Source organism: Sturnira hondurensis, unplaced genomic scaffold, assembly GCF_014824575.4.
Source record: "Sturnira hondurensis isolate 20B ecotype Veracruz unplaced genomic scaffold, ASM1482457v3 Scaffold0013943, whole genome shotgun sequence".
In the NCBI taxonomy this organism is placed as follows: domain Eukaryota; kingdom Metazoa; phylum Chordata; class Mammalia; order Chiroptera; family Phyllostomidae; genus Sturnira; species Sturnira hondurensis.
Window position 1 is genome coordinate 1 of NW_028086574.1, and position 11,445 is coordinate 11,445.

The following is an 11,445-nucleotide window of genomic DNA, read 5'->3' on the forward strand; positions in this document are numbered from 1 at the left end:
ATCCCTTCTGCCCAACAATTCTACTCAGTCTCCCAGATCACGCCCCTACAGCGGAGCCAAACTTGGGCTTATGTTTCACCCATCAGTCCCCACACTAAGCCCAGGAAATCATGAGTTCACAGTTTCTCTAGCTGAGTACAGTGTGGTGTCTTCCTCCTGCACAGCTTCACACCCCAGTTTCACTTCCTAAGCTCTGCAACCTCCTGCTCCACACTCTGAAAGCACCCTTGAACTGCAACTATGGCTTCCAGACAGTGCTCAAGTACTTCAGAATGACCTAGTACCACTGAGGCAGGGCAGAAAGAATTTAGAGAAAAATCCTGACAGGTGTAAGCAGGATGCAGGAACCCACAACACCTAACCACAGGCCCTCCCTTGGGGCACCAACAAAGTAAAACAGTTAATGGCAGAAGCACCTCAGGCAATCACAGGACTGCAAACTACACGGACCTCTCCCAACCAGGTGTCGCACTCAGAATTTGGCACCAAAAATCTCGGACAAATAGCCCCCACCCTTGAAAACAGGTAAAACCCCAAGAACTATTTTGCTCCTGTCCCCCGCCGTTGGCCCACCTCCACTGCAGGAACACATTTTCCTTCCTGCACTATATCGCCCATACTGGCCTCTTTCTTTTCCCCACCTGAATAAAACTTGCTTTACTCTCACACTGATTTGTTATTCAAATTGACCCTAGCCAGTGAAAGTTGGACGAAGGCTGTTGGACGCTCCAAACTTTTCTGAAGGTGCCAGGCAGGAACAGCCCTCGGTGTGTTATATATAGTTCAGTAAGAAAAACGCTCCCGGCTCCTTAGCCAGCCACGCTCTCTTGCTCCGGTCACACCCTGTGTCACCCACAACTGTCTCACCAGACCGGTCGCTGGGGCCTGGGCTGCGGGACGTGACGGACTCGCTGCGCCTGGCCTGCAGGGCTCGGTGCGGTGATAGGAGGGACTGAGGTTGCACACTCACCTGCAACCGGCGCCTCAGCACGCCCGCCGCCATCGGACCCTGTGGGCCGAGCCGGGCCAGAGCAGCGGGCACCCGGGTTGTTCCCGGAATGGGGGCAGGGGGCTGCCCCAAGGGCCGGTCACCCGAGCAGCTTAGTGGGTCTCACAGATGCTGTGGGAAACACAACTCTGGCGCCTGCCCTACTCCATACTGGAAACGCACAGCTTGACAATCTAATTATGAATCTGAGAGAACAGGAAATGCCAGCCCACATAAGGCACAAGTCCCGCCCTACAATAGTGCCCAACAGGAAACGCATTTCAGAGTTTTCATTGGCTCTCCTTACTGCTATTCTGCTCCTTCCTTCCTCTGGGTAACGGTGATCTTACACTGAAAAATGGATCCTGTATTGTCCCAGAGGTTTCCAGCAGTGGATGTGCAAATTTACACACCAAGAAGAGCCTGAGAATAATAAGTGCGCCGTATCGACTTCCAGTGAAGATCATTTCTCAGGCGAGGGCTCTGGAATGCCTGCAAGGCTGTTGATTCAGAGCATATAGTATGTTGTGCCTTCAGGCTGGATGTGGTTGGGGGAGGTTGTTCCCTAACACTATCTGCCCAGCCTCAGTTGGACTGGCTTTCCCAAGTTAATGTAGTAAAGTGTGCACTAATACTTAATCGCCTCTGTTCCTGATGCAGCAGAAGTCTCGGCTTTGCCCACACAGCACTGTGACTGGAGTCCACACCGCTTTGATCAGATGCCTCTGATTTAAATTATACATTCCTTTTTACTAACAATGGAGTGCATGGTGAAGACCTCAAAGGCATGAAGTTCCTGGAGTTCAGCCCACAAATTGAATGTAAATCCAGACCCATCTAGAATATAGTAATAAAGCTAAAACCAAAGTTGATTTGGTTTTTCCTCAGTGCATACCGAAGGGTGTGGAATGTCCAGTAGCACTAGGTCAAAAATGAAAATGTTCATGTCAAAATTTAAATATGACTTAAGATTACAAAATGCAAATGATTACCTGAGACTTCGTTGAATTGCATGCAATCTTTTTGCAATCCAAGGGTTACTGTTGCTGAGAACACATTATCTCTGAAGCTCAACAAAGCACATCTCAAGAAAAGGGTGGGGATATGACCCATGGTAAGAATCTGTGAAATATTACTAGGTTAACAACTTGGTTGCCCCATTGAACATATATGTTACAAGAATATAGGACCAACCTCAGAAAACAAAACAAGATGCATGTTATAAATATAAATTGGAGTCCATTCATTTGTAATTTAATTATTAATATTGGAAAATTAATTGTAGAAAACTGGCAGAAATAAATTGTGACAAAGTTATTGGTATTTTCATTAGCATGAATACGATTTTACCATAATGGTTGTAGTTACCATAATGAAAGAGAACTTGTGAGTTACATATTTAAGAATGTAGCCCTGGCTGGTATAACTCAGTGGATTGAGCGCGGGCCTGCGAACCACACGATCACCGTTTGATTCCCAGTCAGGGCACATGCCTGGGTTGCAGGCCAGTTCCCAGCAGGGGACTCACCAGAGGCAACCATACATTGATACTTCTCTCCTTCCCTTCCCCTCTAAAAGATAAATAAAATATTTTTTAAAAAAAGAATGTATAGGTGAGATTAGGATAACTATGCCACTGTCAAACCAATAAGATTAGGAACACATTCATGAATTATATTTCATGAGACACCAAGAAACACTTGTATAACCTGTTAATAAAAGGTTATAAAACACAACTAGCAATATAATTAGGCATGTAAATAAACTTCAAGCTAAAGGATGGGGATGATGTGAGTCTACAAATGAACTGACACCTCATTTCAGCTTAGAGGACCACAGCTATGCCATGGTATTATTCTCTTTAACATGACTAACACTTACCTTTTTCTCATATAGAGTGAATATTAAAAGGTGTACTTGTATCTGTAGAATAACTGGAAAAATGTTTGACTTACAACTATGAGATGGCATGCAATGAAAATGCAGAGACTTGGAAAATAATGCCCTAAAGTCCCAAGTCACTTACAAGGCTGCTCATTGCTGCTTGCTCACTCTGTTGAAAATGGAACATCAGTAACACTTAGAAGGGCTTAGAGATTCCTAGACATTCTATTGACAGCAGTTATTCAGGAACAAGGGGCAAGGGGTCCATTTTCAGAGGGTCCACCCATGCCACCTGGTGCTTTTAAAAAGACTGTATCACTTAGGAAAATGTTGTGGAAGCAGACAGCAAATATCACCAACAATGTACTCATCCTCTTCTCTGAAGAAGCCCCTGAGACATAACAATGCTAACTGGGTCGTGGAGACACAGACCAAACCTAATTTGGCCAATTGGCTACTGTCTGGTACAATCAGGAGTAAGATTCTCAGTTGTGGCCAAAGTGCCTTGGGCAGTGGAAGGAGGGCTTGTGCCAAAAGAACACAAGTTAGTAGTATGGTTGCTAACTGTGGTTAGTAACTAAAGGAACACAAGTCGTAACTATGGTGACCACCAAAAGATCTCTGGTGCTGACATAGGGAGACTGGAAAGGAAGATGTGGCTGCTAAACATGGCCAGGGCCACAGGGAATAGATCGTGAGCAACACTGTCTCCTGCAACCAGTCTTAATAGAGTACAAGGTCAAGTGGGCACTGACTTTCCTCTATGAAGAAGAGGTAAACATTCCAGCAGGTGGGTAATGATAGTATAGGTCTCCACTGTCAGTTCTGAATATGTTCAAGTATCACGTCCCATGTCCTCAGTGCTGCTGAGTGAATGTCTACAACATGTAGCAAAAACAGTGGAAGGTCAAAATGATGTACCCCATTCACCACAGTGGATAAAATTAAGCCTGTGATACAAATGAAAACTGAAGTTGCAGAAAGGCCTGGCCCTGAATCATGGGGCTCTCCTTAGTGCCCAGCTGTATGCTAAGCTCAAAAAGGCGATAGACAAAATACAGCTAAATCTCGATGTAGATCGCCCTGAGAAACCATGGAAATGACAGGTAATGCTCCCATGAAGACGGTGAGGCAGACAATAAGTACTTTAAAACATCAGAACAAAGTTGAAAAATCATATAACTGCAGCAATGAAAACAGCAGTAATAGCTGTGTGCTCCATTTCATTGGTCTTAGCTGCCTCTCTGCCCTGCACGGAGGCCTTAATATGCCACAACGGAGAAATCCCCATCTCTAATGCCAGGCGTAAGTTTGAATATGGCCTTTTTTTCAAACATATTTTACTTTATTTATTTTTAGACAGAGGGAATGGGAAAGACAAAGTAAGGTAGACAAACATCAATGTATGCTTCCTTGTCACGGGGCCCATTCTGCGGACCCGGCAGAAAACTCAGGCATGCGCCCTCACTGAGAATTGAACCAGCGACCTTTTGGTTCAGAAATCTGCTCTCAATCCACTCAGACACACCATCTAGGGCACAAGGCTTTTGATTATATTATTAAATGTTGGAACTTACAAAAGTGACTAGTGTGTCAATTAATACACATTATTATTTAAAGTATATGATATGTACCTACCACACTTCATACAGCAAAAACCCAAACAATTTGATATTACACATAATCTTAGCAATCAAAAGGCATTGCTGGAGTGTAAACTCTGTTATAACAATAGAAATTATGGATTCAAAAGAAGAATTTCCGAAATTCACTTCATTTATAAGGACATTCCCCAGTGAGAACTCTCTGATGACAATGCAGGTGACTGGTACTGATAGAGGATATTCCACAGTCACTGCACTCAAAAGGCCTTTACCCAGTATAAACAGCTGAACGATGACAAAAGACAGAGCTGCTAATGAAAGTATTTGCACATAAACTGCAGCCATAGGGTTATTCTCCAGTGTGAACTCTCTGATGACAACGCAGGGTACAGCTCCTGGCAAAGGATTCCCCACATTTCCTGCACTCATAAGGCCTTTCTCCAGTGTGGATTCTCTGATGAACACGGAGAGTAGAAGTACTGGGAAAAGACTTCCCACATTGACTGCATAGGTAAGGTCTTTCTCCAGTGTGAACTTTTTGATGATTCAGAAAACCAGAGTTCCAAGTAAATAATCTTCCAGTCTCTGTGTGTATACAGTTTTTCTCCAGTGTGAATTCTCTGAAAACTAAGATGAACATGAGTGCACTCATAAGGCCTTACTCCATTGCGTGCTATCTGACTTTATGGATGGCATTACTTCTAGTGTAAGATTTCCCACATTCACCACACTCATAAGGCTTTTCTCCAGTGTGAACTCTCTGATGAACATGGAGGGCAGAAATTCTGGAAGAAAATATCTCACATTCAAAACACTGAAAACACTGGCTTCTAGTAGGGAAACTCTGGTCCTCAACAAGTGCGTCCTCACAGCCCATGCTTTCTTACATTCTCTTCAGCTATAATGATATTTGGTACTATGAAGAGTTATTCCAGCCTGAGACACTTTGTTTGCCCTGTGCATGGTGTCAGTATCCTGTTGCTCAAGATGTCCTGAGGTCATGGTGACTGGACGTACAAGGCTTCCATGACATATGGGAATTGCAGCTCTTCCAAATGAGACACTGTCCACACTGCTCAGGAAGTAATTCTTTGTTGTGTCCTGTTCCTGATGCTGGTTCCTCCATGCACTGAAATAAAATGGTATTACACAGCCCTGGCTGGTGTAGCTCAGTGGATTGAGCGCAGGCCTGTGAACCAAAAGATCGCAGTTCGATTCCCAGTCAGGGCACATGCCTGGGTTGCAGGCCAGTTCCCAGCAGGGGACTCACATTGATATTTCTCTCCTTCCCTTACATTGATATTTCTCTCCTTCCCTTCCTCTCTAAAGATAAATAAATAAAATATTTTTTTAAAAAAAAAGCCCTGGCTCATGTAGCTCAGTGGATTGAGCCCAGGCCTGGGAACCAAAGGATCAAGGTTCGATTCCCAGTCAGGGCACATGCCTGGGTTGCAGGCCAGTTCCCAGCAGGGGATGCACAAGAGGCAACCATACATTGATGTTTCTCTTCCTCTCTCCTTCCCTTCCCCTCTAAAGATAAATAAATAAAATACTTTAAAAAATGGTATTGCACATGCCCCACACCTCAGCAGTGTTGTGCTGTGTTGCGTTCCCTGCTGATCAACCAAGAGGAAAATGTCTCCTAAGACCAGCCCACATTTCTCACAGGGTTGCGCCTTCAGGGAAGACAAAGCTGCCTTTGGATACTTTTCCTGTGATACTTGTTCAGAAAGTTTCTGCCCAGTGGGTGTCTCCATATCCTCTGCTCCACAGCAGCAACCTGAAAAAAAAACAAACCCTGCGGAAGTACATACTGAAGTAGGGAGGGGTATTCTCATCACAAATTTGCATTGTCCTATGTAAGGATGATTCCCTGTGACAATTTTCAAGGCAAGTGGGATAGACTCTTAAGAAAGGGTGGTTGTGCATTACTAGGCAAGTAACACAGAAAATAATGGTCCCCTCATTAACCGAAGTACATTATGGTAGGACATGGAACAAGGAAAGGTAGGCTTTAAAAGTTGTTCTCCTGCTGATAGTGGCCTTTAAAATATTTCCTGCTGGCGATGTCAGGCTGTGTAGAGAAAAATGAAGGTGCCGAAAACCACGATAATCAACCACAGCAAAATGGACACTGGCAAGGTTCCTATAGATACATTTGCACCTTCAAGGCACAATGATCATTGAGTAAAGGTGGAGAGCACACCAACAACACTCCTCACACAGAGGCTTGTCGTGTACAGGATACAGAGGCAGAGATTAGCCCTGGCTGGAATCGGACTAGTAAAGATAACTATGAGAACCAAAATTAGGGAAAGCCCCAACACTTAGAAAGGACACATAGATTAAGATGTGTCTACTGGTAATGGCCACAAAATGCAGTTAAAGAAAACAGGTTTCTGATTATATATATATATATATATATTTTTTCTGATTATATTTTTAAAAAGCCATGGCATCAAACCCTCCTCAAGTACCTCTAATGGCATCAGGGTGCCTCTAAGCCCATCCCGTCATGGCTGGACTCATGTCCCTCAAGTGCTACAGAAAGGAATCCTCCAATTCCCTCCCAGTTGAGCAGTTACATGGAATAGCGCTGATGCAACTGGTAAGAGAAAACAGCAGACATGCATTACCAGCACTATCGTAGAACAACTCGGCACAAACAGACAGAAAGAAAAAGATCTATGGGAGTACCATCAGCAGGATGGCAGAATAAAAAAGACAATTATTCTCCGCCTTCAAGAGTAATTATATAATTATGTATGATAAAGGCAGCTCTATGGAAAAGAAGAAGTAATTAGGAGATCAATTTTTCCAAAGAGCTACAAAGAGGAGCATAAAACAAGAAACGGCACAAAAAGAATTGCAAGAGAGAAAGGCTTAGCAAAGATGCTTAGATTCCTAAGAGAAGGGTGAGAACTTCCTCTCCACGCCACTGAGCTTCTGCTACAGTGGACTCTAGTGGCCTGTTCTGTGAATGACCATGGCAACCTCTATCCCGGAGAACTTCAGAAATCTTGATAATATCTGCCAACCTCCCACAGATTTTATTTCAAAGGAATCTGTAGTTCATCAGAAAGGATATCCAGAGGAAGACCTTGGGCCACAACATCTTTTATGAAGGAATAACATCATCTAGTCCCAGCAATCTCTGCCACCAAGAATCCAACAGGGACCACTAGATAGTTGGAAAACTGCTGCCCTGGCCATGGAGGACCCCTACAGACTTCATTATGCTAACTTCAGCTCATGGGGCAGCAAGCAGAACGGGAAGTCACTTCTCTTCATCCAAAACACAACACAGCGCCTACTAAGAACACTCGAATCCACGTGCAGATGAAACGTCATCTAGCCCTGCCTTGTGGGTTTCACTGGGCCGACTACTGACCTACTATCAGAGTGTTCACCTCGAGTTTTCCAGGTCCCTGCGTGTACCTGCGTTTCAGGCCAGGACCCCCGATGGGGACATGCCACAGGCAAGCCATGCACGCTGCTCTGGCACATTAATGTTTCTCTCCCTCTCTTTCTTTCCAGCCTTCCCCTCCTGGTAAATAATAAATAAATCTCTAATATAAAAACAAAGTCTTATGGTAACAGTCTCATAAAATGCTCTGACCTTAACACTAACACCAAAAGAAATGTGTAAAAAAATCGCAAATGGAACCTCACAATTTTGTACTGAATTCTCAATAAATGGAGAACTACACAGTGTCCAGGAAAAAATACCTCAGTATTTTTTCTTATTTTTTCTCAGTACTAGTCTTAAAAACCTCAGTGAGGAACACGCAAATATCCATGGTACTCAACATAATAAACAAATACAGTCACACAATGTGGTGATCACAGTCAGAAATCATAAAAATATAAAAGTAAAAATCTGGAGTTGAGAATATCACAAATAAAGTGAAAACTGCAGAGTTCCAAAGTAGGCATGATCGAACAGGGAAATAGATACATCATCTCAGGGGCAGCTTATATGAAGTTTGATGACCCTTTTTGTTTTTAAGATTTTATTGATTTTATTTTTAAAGACAGGAAGGGGAAAAATAGAGGGAGACAAACATCAAGGTGTGGTTGCCTATAGTAAGCCCCCTACAGGGGACCTGCCCAGCATTCCAGCCACCTGTCCTAGACCGGGAATCAAACCAGTGATACTTTTGTTCACAGGGTGATAATCAATCCAGTGAGGCACACCAGCCAGAGCTGACTACTATTTAGAGAAAACAGGACTAATAAATATACACAAAATATTTTATTCAGCTCTGCCAGGTGGATTAGATGGTTGGGTGGTTTTCCAGAGCAGCACCAAAGCCTGCAAGTTCGATCCCTACATGGGGACACAAAGGAGGCAACGGACTGATGTTTTTCTCTCACACTGCTGCGCGTGTCTCTCTATCTCCTTGTCTGTTTCTATATGCCTTCCTCTCTAATAGTTACTAAACATATTCTCAGATGAAGATTAAAAGTATATACATATATGAAGATATTATCAACAGGAGTATAAAAAACAGCTTTCCACACTACTCAGTGTGAAATCAGTTAGATTTCTGGCAACAACACTGACCTCAAATCCTACCCCCCTATGGGGCTTCAGAACAGTAGGTACTGCTGCCCCTTGGAGATAAGGAGACAGTAAAAACACACCACCCTGTCAACCCCAACATCTACCCAGAAACCTGGGACAGCAAGCTGTGCACCTACAGTCAACATGTGAGGACACAGCAACTCCTAAAGAACGAAGGGCATAGAACATAGAAAGCCCAGTGCGTGTGCATGCTGAGTGTAAACATCACTATCCTTTTGAAGAGTTAACTTATTAACATTTGTGGCAAGGAGGGGTAAAGAAAAGGACCACTGGAGACAGAAACAAAGGTGAACCCAAGGAAAACTGCTGCTGTCCATGGCTTGCTGGCTGCCAGTCTGGTCAGGACCCTTAGAGGTTATAACAGAACCAAACTCAACCCTGAAGAAAGGTGGGTGCAGGCATGCCAAAGTTGAGCACAAAGGGGCAGTCAGTGTCTTACCCAGCGAGGATACATGAGCAAAGTTCTCCAGCATCACATCCACGTACAGGCGTCTCTGAGCCTCATCAAGGAGGCGCCATTCTGCCCTGGACAGATACACAGCCACATCCTCAAAGGTCACAACAACCTGTCAAAACTAATACAAATGAATCCAGAAGAGTCTGTCTGACATCAGCCCTGCCCAATGCTATTCTAGACAAATCTTACCCACTCCTAAAACTATTCAGGACGCTCCGTTCAGAGAGGAAAACAGCCCTGCTGCCTGCTGTCTCATCAGTCTCATTAACCACTCACGTTGCCCTCAGCAACAACAGCAATGATTGGTCCTGCAGCAGATAAGCAGACATCCATTCCTGGGACAAACCTTCTGGGCTTCATCCCTCCTGTCCGCCAATTCTCCCAGACCATGCCTCTTCAGCAGAGCCATACATGGGCTTATGTTTCACCCTTCAATCCCCACACCAAGGACCCAAGACAATGAGTTCACCCTTCCTCTAGCTGGGCACAGGGCAATTCTTCCTCCTTCACAGCTTCACACCCCACTTTCAGTTCCTCAGCCTGCCACCTCCTGCTCCACACAACAGGCATCCCTCTGAGAGCACAGGGTAGTTAGAATATGGCTTCCAGACAGTGCTTACATGCTTCAGAATGATCTAGTACAACTGAGGCAGGGCGGAAAGAATTTAGGGAAAACTCACAGATGTAAGGAGGATGTAAGAAGCCACATGGGTAGCCTCAGCCCCTGCCTCTGGGCACCAACAAAGGAAAACAGTTAATGGTGGGAAGACCCTTGGGCAATCAGGGAATTGCAACCTTGGAGGACCCCTGCCAGCCAGGAGTCCCACTCAGAATGTGGCGGCAAGGATGTTGCAGACATAGCCCCCCCCCCCCAGGAAAAGGGGAAAACCCCAAGAACTACATCAGCATTCACTCCCAGTAGGACTGACTCCACTTGGAGGCACACATTTTGCTTCCTGCACTGTCACCCACACGGGCCTCTTTCTTTTTTCTACCCGAATAAAACTTGCTTTAGTTTTACCCTGATTTGTATGCAAATTGACCGTAGGCCCGTCAATAACCTGATGGTTGTCTGACACGCCAAAGTTTTCTGAACGNACATACCCCCCCCCCCCCCAGGAAAAGGGGTAAAACCCCAAGAACTACATCAGCATTCACTCCCAGTAGGACTGACTCCACTTGGAGGCACACATTTTGCTTCCTGCACTGTGTCGCCCACACGGGCCTCTTTCTTTTTTCTACCCGAATAAAACTTGCTTTAGTTTTACCCTGATTTGTATGCAAATTGACCGTAGGCCCGTCAATAACCTGATGGTTGTCTGACACGCCAAAGTTTTCTGAACGTGCCAGGGCATGAGCAGCCTCCGGGGTGTTATAGGTTCAGTAAGAAAACTTCCGTCGGCCCCAGAGCTCGTCACCCTATTCTGCTCCGGTCACACCATGTGTCACTCACAACTGTCTCACTGGAAGGGGTCGCTGGGGCCTGGGCTCCAGGACGTGGCAGACTCACCGCCCCCCGCCTGACGGCTCCGTGCGGTGAAGGGGAGGGGCAGGGGTCTCGCGCTCACCTCCACCCCGCACCTCAGTGTGCCCGCCGCCACCGGACTTTGTAGGCCGAGGGGAGCAGGCGCAGCGGGTAATAAGGAGGTCCCTGGGCTGCCTCAAGGGCCGGTCACCCGAGCAACTGTGCTGGGTCTCACAGCTGCTGTGGAGACCCCATGTCTGGCGCCTGCTCTGCACGACTTTCGCATTGCACACCCTGGCTTTCATAACGAAACCGAGATCCGGAAATGCCAGTCAAAGGAAGGCAAAAGTCCCGCCTTACAGTGGTACCCTACCGGAAATGCATTTCAGAGTGTTTATTGGCTCATTGTCCTGCTATTCCAAGCCTGCCTTCTAGGTAATGGAGAGCTTCCACTCAAGG

The 11,445-nt window shown here is 45.4% G+C and overlaps 1 protein-coding gene across 1 annotated transcript; it reads right to left on the reverse strand.

The window, feature by feature from the left end:
* Positions 1-5,226: 5,226 nt before the first annotated feature.
* Positions 5,227-11,143, reverse strand: LOC118998251 (zinc finger protein 417-like). The gene is made up of 4 exons (XM_037062300.1): positions 11,090-11,143; positions 9,504-9,630; positions 6,046-6,256; positions 5,227-5,623 (listed from the first exon to the last, which is right to left on the reverse strand). The coding sequence occupies exons 2-4, from the start codon at positions 9,535-9,537 to the stop codon at positions 5,371-5,373; spliced, it is 498 nt and encodes a 165-aa protein (XP_036918195.1). The 5' UTR covers positions 9,538-9,630; positions 11,090-11,143; the 3' UTR covers positions 5,227-5,370.
* Between the last annotated feature and the right edge of the window lie 302 nt (positions 11,144-11,445).